At 39.1% G+C, this 16,647-nt stretch overlaps 1 protein-coding gene across 1 annotated transcript; it reads right to left on the reverse strand.

Moving 5' to 3' along the window:
* Positions 1–3,253: 3,253 nt before the first annotated feature.
* LOC139036954 (olfactory receptor 4C12-like) lies at positions 3,254–4,674 on the reverse strand. Its single transcript, XM_070472794.1, has 2 exons — positions 3,696–4,674; positions 3,254–3,348 (listed from the first exon to the last, which is right to left on the reverse strand). The coding sequence occupies exons 1-2, from the start codon at positions 4,672–4,674 to the stop codon at positions 3,254–3,256; spliced, it is 1,074 nt and encodes a 357-aa protein (XP_070328895.1).
* Positions 4,675–16,647: the final 11,973 nt, after the last annotated feature.

A 16,647-nucleotide genomic window follows, 5' to 3' on the forward strand; every position in this document is an offset into this window, starting at 1 on the left:
TTGTGACCCCATGGACTGTAGGCCCCTCTCTGTCCATGTGACTCCCAGACAAGAATAGTGGAGTGGGTTGCCATTCCTACTCCAGGGGAATCTTCCCGACCCGGGGACTGAAACTGTGTCTCGACTCTCCTGCACTGGCAGGCAGATTCTTTAACACTGGCACCACCTGGGAAGCAGGAAAAGGAAAGTATCAAAAGTGTCCTAAAGAGAAAAGCATCAAAGCAGGTGTACTGGAAGGCCAGTAACCAAGATTGACTAATTTCCCAGGTCAGGCACTGAACTTCAATGAACTTCCAGGCAATGATGACACAATGTTTAGATAATTACACTGCTAACCATTTACTGAGTCAGGACCTGTGCTTAACAGAGTATATGTTGGATCATTATCACTAAAAAATCTAATAATTTTTCATTAATAACTGTGCTTATTTTTATATATCACAATTGATAGTCACAGGGTACCTGCAATATTATAGTATGTAACTATTTAATGCTATAAACACACTGGTCCTGTCTACCTCTGAGGGGTAGATAATGAATATTACACCATTTCCAAATTTCTTTGTAGCTTTCAGCACCATTTAGTATTGCTCATATAACCCATGCTCTGCTGGTAACACATCAGAAAGAGTAAAGACTCAAATAAAAGAACATTTTGATGTCAGAAAAGAATTTCTATTTTTGACATATACAGTCACACTCTGTAAAGTACTGTAACGTACATGCCTACTATATAGCAATAGTTTCTACAAGATAGCACAATATCATACACATGGTAAATATTGAATGTGTGGGTGAATATATAAAGGAAAATAATTAAATTCACTAAAATGAAGTCCAAAAAGTAGTACTAAAGGCTAGGGAATTCATTTCTACTATAAGTTGATTCAGCTTCAAGGAAAAGTATGGCTTGACCTCAGAGGGAACTACAATTTGCTTTTATTCCTGTTTAAACTGAGGATGAGAAAGAAATTTAAACTACATTTCTCAGCATATGAGCTAATAGTTTACCTTAATATTCTCCCTGCTCTCAGCAAGATTTTTTATCTTATTAATATGAGCTCTTTAAGCTATATTCTTCAGTTAATCTATTTACTTTTCAGTAACATTTCATTGTTAAAAGCTGTTTTTAAAAATGCATGGCTCTGTCTACATACAAAGCAATTTCAAGATAAATGCACTCCTTTTACTCTTTTTTGCCTTAATTCACTAACAGCATTTTGAGCACACTATATCAGATGTTCATAATTGCTGGGGTTGCAATGGTAAAAAAAAAAAAAAAAAAAGAGAGAGAGAGAGACCTGGATTCTGTTTTCAAAAAGCTTAAGAACCACTGAAAAATTCCCAAGAGGAAGTAAAAAATTACAACATGATGTTATAAATTATAAAATAGTGGAAGGACAAGGTACCATGAAATGTGTAGGGAATAGGAATTTGTACAGCCACTATGAAAAACAGTATGAGGTTCCTTAAAAAACTAATATGATTCAGTGATCCAACTCCTAGGAATATATCCAGAGAAAACCACAATTTGAAGGGACAAATGCACCCCAATGTTCATTACAGCACTATTTACAATAGCCAGGACATAGAAGCAACCTAAATGTCAATTAACAGAGACTGGATAAAGAATATGTGGCACATATATACAATGGAATATTATAAAAAATGAAACAGTGCCATTCACGGAGATGTGGATGGAGCTAAAGACTCTCATACAGAGTGAAGTAAGTCAGAAAGAGTAAAACAAACATTAAATAATATCACTTACATGTGTAATCTAAAAAAACAGTACAGATGAACTTATTTGCAAAGCAAAAATAGAGTCACACACATAGAGAACAAACACGGTTACCAAGTGGGGAAGGGGGAGTGGAAAGAGTTGGGAGATTGGGACTGACATACACACTCTACTATGCATGAAACAAATAATAAGAACCCACACTATAGCACAGAGAACTCTATTCAGTGGTGACCTAAATGGACAGGAAATCCAAACAGGAGGGGACATACGAATGTGCATGACTGATTCACTTTGCTGTACACCAAGAAACTAACGCAACATTGTAAAGCAACTATACTCTGATTAAAACTAATTTTAAAAAAGAACTATGAGGATCTGTAGAAATGTGTGTGCCAAGTTTAATTTTTAAATATGAATAAAATAAAGTGTTATATAGATTTCCTCACATATGAAAAAGCTTTTATTTTAAAAATTAGAAGCCAAATTATATGATGTACTTATTATATAATATGTTGTTGGTACCTTAACATAAAGATACCAATGTTTTCAATTATTATTTTCACAAATCAAAACTGTTCACAAAAATTATAAATGTGAGTGTAGTTTGGCATAACCGCAACTGCTGACAGCAGTGATTAGCAACAGAACACAGCACAAAAACATATGGGAATGAGTTTGTGGTGGCAGCAGGCTGGTCTGAGCAACATGGGTACATGGATGCAAAGGAGGAGACAATTAGAACAGATAAAAGAACAGTATTTTAACTACTTTAAGGCTAATTAAAATTGTCTTGTGATATAAGAACCAGAACTTCAAGGGAAAAAAGTAAAAGTAGCATAAGCAATGAAGTGCAATGTGAGTAGAGATCACTGTTACAGCTGATGAACTAATGATCATCTCTGGGACCATCGGATCAGGCTCAATGGGAAACCATGTGAAGTTATTTTTAATAAATATCACCAGTTTCATTACCTCATTTCTGTCCAAACTGCCTGGAAAGACACACTAGAGTTGTGTTTAATGAGTAAAAAGTATGTGGACAAAGAGTAATAACTCAGTATGTATCTCAGTTCTACCACTAACTTGAAGTTTGCTCAAACATGCCATCCCTCATCCATGGGCAAAATCTACACTCTCTCCAAAAGACTGAAATCCCGGCCTGGGAAGGAAGTCCACATTCTAAATGAATTCATCCTTTGGATGCTCATTTCTCAGTCAAAGGGCTTTTTTTGGAGAGCTCATTACCCTTTTTATAGTTATAACCCTGACATAATTATTGATTGCATGTGAACGTTTTCAGTTCAAATAACTCTGTTCTGTTCCCTGACTGGACCCCACCTAATACAATATCGAAAATATGTAATACAATGCTAGTCTGATAAGCATATCATAAATAGTATTTCTTTTACTGTACAATCAAGATTTAATGAACAAGAAAACTCACACAAAAAATTTTATATTGAGGCCAGAGTCCAAAGTAAAGGCATATCATTAGGCATGTTTCAATAATCAGTAGTAACCAACACATCTCCACGCTACATAATAAGACCAATTCAAAACTCTCGATTTGTACTTTTCACCTTCTGAAGATATTTCCAGATTTCCTGTTAATAGATAAGCATTTATTGATTAAGGCACATTCAGTTGTGATAAGGAGAGTGAGATGGGAGACAGTAAGTCTGGATTCCAATCCAAGCTTTGGTTCTTGTGCTTAAGTGGCCATCAGCAGTATTATTCATTCCCTTGCTAGATTCGATGTACCATCAAGAGGCTTGGACTAGAGTACCTCTATTACTCCTATCCGTAATGTTTAATGATTCTGTTTAACTATTACCTGAAGTCACTTTTTTCTTTTTTTTTTTCCATTTATTTTTATTAGTTGGAGGCTAATTACTTTACAACATTGTAGTGGTTTTTGCCATACATTGACATGAATCAGCCATGGATTTACTGGGAAGACCCAGAGGGATCGTGTGGAGAGGGAGGTGGGAGAGGGGATTGGGATAAGGAATACATGAAGTCACTTTTTTCTTCCAGAGTTTCTTCATAGCACGTTTAACCTCAGCATTTCTGAGAGTGTAGATTAAAGGATTTAACATGGGGGCCACTGTAGTGTAAAAGACAGCAACAGCTTTATCAATGGGCAGAGTGGCGACTGGGCGAAGATACACAAACACGCAGGGCACGAAGAATAACGCAACTACAGCGATGTGAGAGACGCATGTAGAAAGAGCTCTGCGTCTCCCCTCCAGGCTAGAGTTCTTTAGGGAGCGCAAGATGACCACATAGGAGACCAACAGGAGGAGGAGGTTTAACAGGCAGATGAACCCACTGTTGGCAGCAACAAAGAGACCAAGGGTGTGGGTGTCCACGCAGACAAGCTTCAACAAGGGGTACAAGTCACACATGAAGTGGTCTATGACGTTGGGGCCACAGAAGGGCAGCCGGACTGTAAAGAGGATCTGAACGCTTGCGTGGAGAAACCCTCCGGTCCAGGCCACCCCCAGCAGGAGGAGGCACATCCTGCGGCTCACGATGGCCGTGTAGTGCAGAGGTCTGCAGATGGCCACGTAGCGGTCATAGGCCATCTCTGTCAGCAGGACGATCTCAGCAGCACCAAAAACGTGTTCTGCATAGACTTGAGCCACACAGCCATTAAAGGAGATTGTCCTGATCTCATGAAGGGAGTCCACAATCAACTTAGGAGCCAAAGAAGAGTAAACTGTGTCTATCAAGGAAAGGTGGGTCAGGAAGAAGTACATGGGGGAGTTCAGAGCCTGGCTGGTGGTGATGGTGACCACAATGAGCAGGTTGCCTGAGAGGGTTACCATGTACAAGACCAAAAAAACCACAAACACTACTTTTTGCATTTGGGGGTTCTGTGTAAGACCTACTAGAATGAACACAGTCACATTCCTTTCATTCCGCATCTATGTGGTGTGGGTAATGTAAACACTGGCAAGGAACACTTTACTTTTAAGAAAGAAAAAAAAGGAAAAGGGAATATAAAAGAATGAATTACTGCAAAATGCTACCTTTTAACAGTATTCTGACAATATCACAAATGATTCCTTCTTTTCCCCAAACTGTCTAGGAACCCATGCACCAAAATTTCTTTTAGTTGACTCTCTTAGATTTTTTTTTACATTTTTTAGTATTTTCCAAAATTCTGAAGCTTACATTACTAATTTTAATCAGAAAATAAATATAACTTACATGTTTTTTTCCTGGAGGCCTTAGGTTGAAACAATGAATTTTTTAATTGAATGGTATATGTATGGGAAAAGAAACATAGGAAGTTGTGTACTGGTATATTGTGGGACCCCAAAAATATATGATCTGAATATATTAATATTTGAGGAAATTGCTTTAATGTACTCATAAAGTTACTGCTATCAGTTCTCTAAATGAACATAGAATGAGGGCCTCGCTGACTCTAACAGCTTTAGAGGATCAGGGCAGGGGTAAGCTTGCCCTAGCTGCCCCAGGGACCACTTCTAATCATCCTAGATGCTGTCTTTAGTCTACCATCTAAAAATTATTGATCACTAGTTTTAACATATGCCATTAATGCTAACAAGTAATAAGCCTAGTCTCAGTCATCAACCAGATCACTGTAATGCAAAGTCTATTTCAATTTCCTTGATGAGGAATACATGTATTAGTCAAGTCAACTTTAAGGTAATATATATAACTAAGTGGGATTCCCAGATGGCACTAGTGGTAAAGAACTTGTGTGCCAATGCAGAAGACATAAGAGATGTGGGTTTGATTCCTGGGTTGGGAAGATCCCCTGGAGAATGGCATGGCAACCCACTCCAGGATGCTTGTCTGGAGAATCCCATGGATATAAGAGCCTGGTGGGCAACAGTCCATAGCATTGCAAAGAGTCAGACATAACTGAAATGACTTAGCATGCACACATACAACTAAGTATTGTAATTATTAATCTTTTCATTTTACAATAACTAAGAGTTCATTATTCTCTTTATATTTATGTATTTTAAAAGCAAATAGGCAGTGAAGGGTAAAATGAATTATCTATGTTACAAGTGGGCAAGGTACATAATGAGGTAACTTTTCCAGTGAAGTTGCTCAATCTTGTCCGACTCTTTGTGGTCCCATGGACTGTAGCCTACCAGGTTCCTCTGTCCATGGAATTTTCCTGGCAAGAGTACTGGAGTGGGTTGCCATTCCCTTCTCCATGGGATCTTTCAGACCCAGGGATTGAACCCAGGACCCCCTCATCGCAGGCAGATGCTTTACCATTTGAGCCACCAGGGAAGCCCCAGATTCTCTGCATCAGGGAACTCTTCTGGGTGATCCCACAAACTCTTTGTTGAGAAGCTACCTTTCAAGTCCCAAGCCCCTTTAGTGGGCTCCCTTCTGAATAGCCCAGGGCATCAGAGAAACCTTCCACGGACAATAACACTTGAGAAGAAAGTCTGTGTGCACTTCTAATTGCCAACTCTTCTCTAGAGAAGATGGCACCTGGGAGAACCAAGAACCAACTGGTATATTTTCATACTTTCCCAATGGTCTGTACCAAAGCCTGGATTTCATGATCAAAATCAGACAGAAAATTCCAAACTTAACTCATTCATCCTCATTATTTCACTTATTATTTCAGTTTCTTGCAAACTTTGAAGCAATTAGTTTTAAAACAGTTCTGTTTTACAATTTACATCAGCTCCTTCTATCTAACACAACACAATAACCAACTCATAAACAAAACAGCTCAGTGGACATTTTTGGTGTCCTCTGTTAATTGATAGACCCAAACACAGGATAATTTTCAGGGTTTTTTTTTTTTTTTTTTTGTCTTAGTTCAAAGACCAATTCTGTTCCTATTTCCGCTCATATTCTCTAATACTCATAATTTTGGAAAAATGAGAAATGGGAAAAAGTTATGGACAGCAAAATAATCTTGACCTTCCATAAAATGGCACCCAGACTACAATCAAGAGGTAAGAACTTCAGCAGACACATTACTTCTTAAGCAGGGAAATCTTTGTTACTTGCTTACATTCAGTATACTCAAATATTGGGAAATACACTTTTACTATAAGCCTGCTTTTTCTCAATCTTTATAGAATGCAGAGATTTATTTTTTACACAATGGCATTTCTATAATAACTATCAAATTTGTTGAGTTTCACAATGTACTAGGCATTATACTAAATACTTTACATGTACGTGGTCTGTCAAATGATCCTTGTGAGGTTGGTATACGGTTGTCTGTATTGTAAAGAAGAAGAAACTGTGGTTACAAGAAGATAAATGACTTGCCCAAAGTAATGATGATGAAATAACAAATAGAGAAGACTGTATTCAAATTCAGGATTTCTGTCTCTAGCTCTTTACCATTGAGTGCCTCTCCAGGAGGAATTCAGTTTACTTCTGGGAATCAGCAATGCCAGAGTTTAGACATGGCCACCAGTGACCACATGAAATCTATGGCAGTTCTTTTGCTAACCTATGAAATACAGTGAAAGATGTTAATGGGATCTAGGGTCGATTGGACAAGACCTGGAATTTTGTAAACAAAAAATCTCCCAGTACTTTGCATTTTATAATCTCATCAGTTTAGTTCATTTCAGTCGCTCAGTCATGTCCGACTCTTTGAGACCCCCATGGACTGCAGCACACCAACCTCCCTGTCCATCACCAAATCTGGAGCTTGCTCAAATTCTTGTCCATTGAGTCAGTGATTCTATCCAACCATATAATCCACTGTTGTCCCCTTCTCCTCCTGCCTTCAATCTTTTCCAGCATCAGGGTCTTCAAATGAGTTAGTTCTTTGCATCAGGTGGCCAAAGTTTTGGAATTTCAGCTTCAGCATCAATTCTTCCAATGAACATTCAGGAATGATTTCCTTGAGGATTGACTGGTTGGATCTCCTTGCTGTCCAAGGGACTCTCAAGCATCTTCTCCAACACCACAGTTCAAAAGCGTCAATTCTTCAGCACTCAGCTTTCTTTATGTTCCAATTCTAACATCCATACATGGCTACTGGAAAAACCATAACTTAGACTAGATGGACTTTTGTTGGCAAAGTAATGTCTCTGCTTTTTAATATGCTTTCTAGGTTGGTCATAGCTTTTCTTCCAAGGAGCAAGCATCTTTTAATTTCATGGCTATAGCCACCATCTGCAGTGATTTTGGAGCTCAAGAAAATAAAATCTGTCACTATTTCCATTGTTTCCCCATCTATTTGTCATGAAGTGATGGGACCAAATGTCCTGATCGTCTTTAAAGATGAGGAAACTGAGACCCAGAGAGAAACACAGCTAACTGATCCATAGAACACAAGAATCCAAATCTTCTAATGCCCAAAACAGTAATTTTTTTTTTCACAGCAACACATCTTACTCTGTTCAAACACCTTAAAGTGACTGTATATAAGGGGGGGAAATCACTATACAGTGACAAAGAGAATTAGCTTTCATCTCTCATATTTAGCAATACCTGTTTTGACTCTCTAAGAAAACGATGAAAGTCTAAAGTCATGTGTGTGTGTGTGTGTTCAGCCATGTCCAAGTCTTTGTAATCCCATGGACTGAAGCCCACCAGGCTCCTTTGTCCATGGAATTTTCCATACAAGAACACTGGAGTAGGATGCCATTTCCTACTCCAGAGGGTCTCCCCAACCCAAGGATAAAATCTGCATCTCTTGTGATGGCAAGTGGATTCTTTACTACTGAGCCACCAGGGAAGTCCAGTTCAGGGATACAGAAATTCAATCATGCTACTGGGACCACATCCACTGAAACAAAAATAAGATCTAACAAGATCCACCAAAGTTTGAATAGAATTAGAATAAACTAGCCTTTGAGCTTGGAGTTTAATAAAGACTCCCAATCACAGCAGGCCACCTGATGCAAAGAGCTGACTCATTTGAAAAGACCCTGATTCTGGGAAAGATTAAAGGCAGGAGGAGAAGGGGATGACAGACGATGAGATGGTTGGATGGCATCACCGACTCAATGGACATGAGTTTGGGTAAACTTTGGGAGTTGGTGATGGACAGGGAGGCCTGGCATGCTACGGTTCATGGGGTCACAAAGAGTTGGACATGTCTGAATGACTGAACTGACTGAATCACAGTAGAGGGTATATTTTAATGTCATATTCTAATTCATTTTCTCTTTGGTTCTCAGTTTTTGAACTGAGATTTTTTATGCAAAAAACAGACTCCAAGTGCTGTCCTTCTCTCTCACATGGATTCTCCATGGGAATCCATAAATCATAAACCTATTTGTTATTAATTATAGTTAAACACATAAACAGTGAGAAAAACAAATATTTCTGCAAAATATCCTAAAACACCTAAAACATCAATATCAGGAAGGAAAACTTTAATTATTTTAATTCTAAACCCCTTAGAAGAAAATGGAAATGAAAAAACCAGATTAAAAATCAACAGTGCAAAAACAAACAAATGGGACCTAATGAAACTTAAAAGCTTTTGCACAACAAAGGAAACTATAAGTAAGGTGAAAAGACAGCCCTCAGATTGGGAGAAAATAATAGCAAACGAAGCAACAGACAAAGGATTAATCTCAAAAATATACAAGCAACTCCTCCAGCTCAACTCCAGAAAAATAAATGACCCAATCAAAAAGTGGGCCAAAGAACTAAACAGACATTTCTCCAAAGAAGACATACAGATGGCTAACAAACACATGAAACGATGCTCAACATCACTCATTATCAGAGAAATGCAAATTAAAACCACAATGAGGTACCATTACACGCCAGTCAGGATGGCTGCTATCCAAAATTCTACAAGCAGTAAATGCTGGAGAGGGTGTGGAGAAAAGGGAACCCTCTTACACTGTTGGTGGGAATGCAAACTAGTACAGCCATTATGGAGAACAGTGTGGAGATTTCTTAGAAAACTGGAAATAGAACTGCCATATGACCCAGCAATCCCACTTCTAGGCATACACACTGAGGAAACTAGACCTGAAAGAGACACGTGCACCCCAATGATCATCGCAGCACTGTTTATAATAGCCAGGACATGGAAGCAACCTAGATGCCCATCAGCAGATGAATGGATAAGAAAGCTATGGTACATATACACAATGGAATATTCAGTTCAGTTCAGTTCAGTCACTCAGTCGTGTCCGACTCTTTGCGACCCCATGAATCGCAGCATGCCAGGCCTCCCTGTCCATTACCAACTCCCGGAGTTTATTCAAACTCACGCCCATCGAGTCAGTGATGCCATCCAACAATCTCATCCTCTGTTGTCCCCTTCTCCTCCTGCCCCCAATCCTTCCCAACAGCAGGGTCTTTTCCAACGAGTCAACTTTTCGCATGAGGCGGCCAAAGTTTTGGAGTTTCAGCTTCAGCATCAGTCCGTCCAATGAACACCCAGGACTGATCTCCTTTAGGATGGACTGGTTGGATCTCCTTGCAGTCCAAGGGACTCTCAAGAGTCTTCTCCAACACCACAGTTCAAAAGCATCAATTTTTCGGCGCTCAGCTTTCTTCACCGTCCAACTGTCACATCCATACATGACCACTGAAAAAACCATAGCCTTGACCAGACAGACCTTTGTTGGCAAAGTAATGTCTCTGCTTTTTAATATGCTGTCTAGGTTGGTCGTAACTTTCCCTCCAAGGAGTAAGCGTCTTTTAATTTCATGGCTGCCGTAACCATCCGCAGTGATTTTGGAGCCCAAAAAAATAAAGTCTGACACTGTTTCCACTGTCTCCCCATCTATTTCCCATGAGGTGATGGGACCAGGTGCCATGATCTTAGTTTTCTGAATGTTAAGCTTTAGGCCAACTTTTTCACTCTCCTCTTTCACGTTCATCAAGAAGCTCTTTCGTTTCTATTCACTCTCTGCCATAAGGGTGGTGTCATCTGCATATCTGAGGTTATTGATATTTCTCCCAGCAATCTTGATTCCAGGTTGTGCTTCTTCCAGCCCAGCGCTTCTCATGATGTACTCTGCATATAAGTTAAATAAGCAGGATGACAATATACAACCTTGATATACTCCTTTTCCTATTTCAGTATTCTTGCCTTGAGTACCCCATGAACAGTATGAGAAGGCAACATGATAGGATACTAAAAGAGGAACTCCCCAGGTCGGTAGGTGCCCAATATGCTACTGGAGATCAGTGGAGAAATAACTCCATAATGATTGAAGGGATGGAGCCAAAGCAAAAACAATACCCAGTTGTGGATGGGACTGGTGATAGAAGCAAGGTCCGGTGCTGTAAAGAGCAATGGAATATTACTTAACCATTAAAAAGAATTCATTTGAATCAGTTCAAACGAGATGGATGAAACTGGAGCCCATTATACAGAGTGAAGTAAGCCAGAAAGATAAAAGACCTATACAGTATACTAATGCATATATATGGAATTTTAAAAGATGGTAATGATAACCCTATATGCAAAACAGAAAAACAGACACGGATGTACAGAACAGACTTTGGGACTCTTGGGAGAAGGCGAGGGTGGGATGTTCCGAGAGAATAGCACTGAAACAAGTGTACTATCAAGGGTGAAACAGATCACCAGCCCAGGTTGGATGCCTGAGACAAGTGCTCAGAGCTGGTGCACTGGGAAGACCCAGAGGGATGGGATGGGGAGAGAGGTGGGAGGGGGGATCAGAATGGGGAACACACGTAAATCCATGGCTGATTCATGTCAATGTATGGCAAAAAACCACTACAATATTGTAAAGTAATTAGCCTCCAACTAATAAAAATAAATGAAAAAAATAAAAATTTTTTAAAAAAGAATAAAGATGAGTGAACACTGGAAAAAAAAAAGACTGATTTTTCTATTAATATCTAAGGCTTTGCCCTCCTAGGAATTAATTATCTCTGTTGTTTTTTTTTGTTGTTGTTTGTTTGTTTTTTGTTTTTTTTTTTTTTTTTAAGATTTTGCCTTAGAAACAGATATTTGGGAGAATTTGTCCACAAACAGCACATCTTCACCTGGTTGGTTCTTTTCTGTGAACTTTAAACTAATGTAGTAACAGTTTCCATTCCTGGTTGGAAATTTGTGTGAGAAAGCCATCCTGGTATAAGCCCTAGGGTATCATGAACTGAGACATAAAGGATGGTAAACACTATGTGAACAATTCCATGGGGTTTCATCAAGGTTGCAAATCCCTGAGAGCATCTCCACACTAGCTAAGGTCACCAGATGACGGTGAGATTCTGAGTCAAGCTCTCAGCTGTACTATAAACACATTGGGACATACGCTACCTACAGGAACCTTGTGACTTGCTATATTTTCAGGAAGTGTGATATCTAGAGTTGGAGAACAAATGAGGCTAAAATTCTAGTACCAACACTTCTGGTGTAGAAATATAGAAACATAAAATCATATGCCTTCTCACTGACTATTTTAGACTTTTGGGAATTCAACTGCTCATTCAATAAAAGAAGTCTGCCTAGGCAAAAAGATTTCTTTTCAAATTTTCTTCACATGTATTATCCTCAGGACAGTGCAACACATATAGTTAGTAAATACTCTGCAGCCTAGAGGAGAGGGTTTAAGTCACATGTTGTACCACTTGATAGAGCTATTACATTTAAATATTATGGCCAGGCAGAAGATGGAGAACTGGGGAAAATAGTAATAATAGTATAACCATATCAAGAAATTTATTTTTTGGCCATAACACTACAAAACTAGAAATCAACAATAGGGAAAAAAAAAAAACTGAAAAAGCAAGTGGAGGCTAAACAATACAAAAGTAAACAACCAATTAATCACTGAAAGAAAGAAGAAATTTTAAAATAGGTGAAGACAAATTAAAACAAAAACAAACAAAAAACCAAAATGACCTAGAATCTACGTGTGCTAAGTTGCTTCAGTTGTGTCCCACTCTGGGTGACTCTGCGGACTGTAGTCTACCAGGCTCCTCTGTTCAAGGGGATTCTCCAGGCAAAAATACTGGAGCAGGGTGCCATGCCCTCCTCCAGGAATCTATAGGATGCAGCAGAAGCAGTTCTAAGAGGGAAGCTTAGAGCAAAAGAAGCCTGCTTCAAGAAACAGGAGAAATCTCAACTAACAATCTAACCACCTAAAAGAAATAGAAAATAAACAAATCCCAAAGTTAGTAGAAGGAAAGAAATCATAATGATCAGAATATAAATATATAGGAAAAGAGACTACAAATAATAATAATAATGAAAACTAAGACCTGGTTCATTGAAAAGATAAGTGAAATTGACACAACTTTAGCCAGACTCATCAAGGCCCAAATCAATAAAAACAAAAATTGAAAAAAGACAAGTTACAAATAATCCCACAGAAAGCAAAAAGGATCATAAGAGATTACTGCAAACAATTTTATGCCAATAAACTAAGCAACTTAGAAGAAATGGGCAAATTCCTAGTAATGCACAATCCTGCAAGACTGAACTAGGAAAAAACAGGAAATATGAACATATCAATTACCAGTAATTAAATTAAATGCTTTTATAAAAAATTAAAGTTATGGTGGCTCAGATGGTAAAGAGTCTGCCTGCAATGCAGGAGACCAGGGTTTGACTACTGGGTTGGGAAGATCCCCTGGAAGAGAAAATGGCAACCCATTCCAGTATTCTTGCCTGGAGAATTCCACAGACAGAGGAACCTGGAAGGCTACCATTCTTAGGGTCACAAAGAGTCAGACATGACTGAGCAACTAACACACACTTTCAATTAAAAATAAAAATTCCAGGACCAGATTACTTCACAGGTAAGTTCTACCAAACATTTAGTGAAGACTTAGCACCTGTCTTTCTGAAACTACTTCAAAAAATTTACAGAGAAAGGGATGGTTCTGAACTCACTCTATGAGGCCTGCATCACCCAAAACCAGACAAAAATATCACAAAAAGAGAGAAAATTACAGGCCAATATACTGATGAACCTAGATGCAAAATTCTTCAACAAAATATTAGCAACTAAATTCAATATAAGTTGAAAGGACCATACACCATGATCAAATAGGATTTATCCCAGAGATATAAGGATAGTTCAATATCAACAAAGTAATCAATGTGATATACCAGGTTAACAAATTGAGGACTAAAAATCACTTAATCATCTTAATATAGGCAAAGAAAGCTTTTGGCAAAGCTCTTCACCCATTTGTGACAAAAACTCTTCAGAAAGTGGGAATACAGGAGACAAATCTCAGTGTAATAAAGGCCATTCATGATAATCCAAGGGAAAGAGCAGAGGCTGCGCTTTTCTGGAGCAGCTGTGAAGAGATACCCCACGTCCAAGGCAAGAGAAACCCAAGTAAGATGGTAGGCACTGAAAGAGGGCATCAGCGGGCAGACACACTGCAACCACAATCACGGACAAGTAGCCAATCTGATCACACCGACCACAGCGTGTCTAACTCAATGAAACTAAGCCATGCCGTGTGGGGCCACCCAAGATGGTCGGGTCATGGTGGAGAGGTCAGACAGAGTGTGGTCCACTGAAGAAGGGAATAGCAAACCACTTCAGTATTGTTGCCTTGAGAACCCCATGAGCAGTATGAAAAGGCAAAATGATATGATACTGAAAGACGAACTCCCCAGGTCAGTAGGTGCCCAATATGCTACTGGAGATCAGTGGAGAAATAACTCCAAAAAAGAATGAAAGGATGAAACCAAAGCAAAAACAACACCCAGTTGTGGATGTAACTGGTGATAGAAACAAGATCCGATGCTGTAAAGAGCAATACTGTATAGGAACCTGGAATGTTAGGTCCATGAATCAAGGTAAATTGGAAGTGGTCAAACAGGAGATGCCAAGAGTGAACATCGACATTCGAGGAATCAGCGAACTAAGATGGACTGGAGTGGGTGACTTTAACTCAGATGACCATTATATCTACTACTGTGGGCAGGAATCCCTTAGAAGAAATGGAGTAGCCATCATAGTCAACAAGAGTCTGAAACGCAGTACTTGGATGCAATCACAAAAACAATAGAATGATCTCTGTTCGTTTCCAAAGCAAACCATTCATTATCACGGTAATCCAAGCCTATGCCCCGACCGGTAATATTGAAGAAGCTGAAGTCGAATGGTTCTATAAAGACCTACAAGACCTTTTAGAATTAACACCCAAAAAAGATGTCCTTTCATTATAGGGGACTGGAATGCAAAAGTAGTAAGTCAAGAAACACCTGGAGTAACAGGCAAATTTGGCCTTGGAGTACAGAATGAAGCAGGGCAAAGGCTAATAGAGTTTTGCCAAGAGAACACACTGGTCATAGCAAACACCCTCTTCCAACAACACAAGAGAAGACTCTACACATGGACATCACCAAATGGTCAACACAAAAATCAGACTGATTATATTCTTTGCAGCTAAAGATGGAGAAGCTCTATACAGTCAGCAAAAACAAGACCAGGAAATGACTGTAGCTCAGATCATGAGTTCCTTATTGCCACATTCAGACTGAAATTGAAGAAAGTGGGGAAAACCACTAGATCATGTAGGTATGACCCAAATCAAATCCCTTATGACTATACAGTTGAAGTGAGAAATAGATTTAAGGCACTAAATCTGATAGAGTGCCTGATGAGCTATGGATGGACATTCGTGACATTGTACAGGAGACAGGGATCAGGATCATAATTATCATATGTGAAATGAGTCGCCAATCCAGGTTTGATGCATGATACAGGAAGCTGAGGGCTGGTGCACTGGGGTGACCCAGAGGGACGGGATGGGGAGGGAGTTGGGAGGGGGGTTCAGGATGGGGAACACATGTACACCCATGGCAGATTCAAGTCAATATATAGCAAAACCAATACAGTGTTGTAAAGTAAAATAAATAAATATTTTTTTAAAAGATCATCCCTAAGAAAAAGAAATGCAAAAAGGCAAAATGGTTGTCTGAGGAGGCCTTACAAAGAGCTGTGAAAAGAAGAGAAGTGAAAAGCAGAGAAAAGGAAACATATACCCATTTGAATGCAGAGTTCCAAAGAATAGCAAGGAGAGATAAGAAAGCCTTCCTCAGCAACCAATGCAAAGAAATAGAGGAAAACAATATAATGGGAAAGACTAGAGATCTCTTCAAGAAAATTAGAAATACCAAGGGAAAATTTCATGCAAAGATGGAGTCAATAAAGGACAGACATGGTATGGACATACAGAAGCAGAAGATATTAAGAAGAGGTGGCAAGAATACACAGAAGAACTGTACAAAAAAGATCTTCACAACTCAGATAATCACGATGGTCTGATCACTCACCTAGAGCCAGACATCCTGGAATGTGAAGTCAAGTGGGTCTTAGGAAGCATCACTATGAACAAAGCTGGAATTCCAGAATTCATTCCAGTCGAGCTATTTCTTTTTGTTGTTGTTTGTTTGTTTGTTTGTTTCAGTCGAGCTATTTCAAATCCTTCAGGCATCCTTCATAGCATCAAGATGATGCTATGAAAGTGCTACACTCGATATGCCAGCAAATTTGGAAAACTCAACAGTGGCCACAGGACTGGAAAAGGTCAGTGTTCATTTCAATCCCAAAGAAAGGTGATGCCAAAGAATGCTGAAACTACTGCACAGCTGCACTCATGTCACACACTAGTAAAGTAATGCTCAAAATTCTCCAAGCCAGGCTTCAGCAATACATGAACCATGAACTTGCAAATGTTCAAGCTGGTTTTAGAAAAGACAGAGGAACCAGAGATCAAATTGCCAATATCTGCCAGATCACCGAAAAAGCAAGAGATTTCTAAAAAAACATCTATTTCTGCTTTATTGACTATACCAAAGCCTTTGACTGTGTGGATCATAGTAAACTGTGGAAAATTCTGAAAGAGACAGGAATACCAGACCACCTGACCTGCCTCTTGAGAAACCTGTAGGCACGTCAGGAAGCAACAGTTAGAACTGGACACGGAACAGACTGGTTCCAAATAGGAAAAGG

This window comes from Odocoileus virginianus, chromosome 10 (genome assembly GCF_023699985.2).
Source record: "Odocoileus virginianus isolate 20LAN1187 ecotype Illinois chromosome 10, Ovbor_1.2, whole genome shotgun sequence".
In the NCBI taxonomy this organism is placed as follows: domain Eukaryota; kingdom Metazoa; phylum Chordata; class Mammalia; order Artiodactyla; family Cervidae; genus Odocoileus; species Odocoileus virginianus.

Bases quoted from the DNA above. Each gene is read 5' to 3' on its own strand.
- LOC139036954 (XM_070472794.1), bottom strand. From the start codon at position 4,674: ATGCGGAATGAAAGGAATGTGACTGTGTTCATTCTAGTAGGTCTTACA. The intron at 3,349-3,695 runs GTAAATCCATGG...ATCTATTAACAG, and splicing joins GATCCCTCTGGGTCTTCCCA to GAAATCTGGAAATATCTTCA.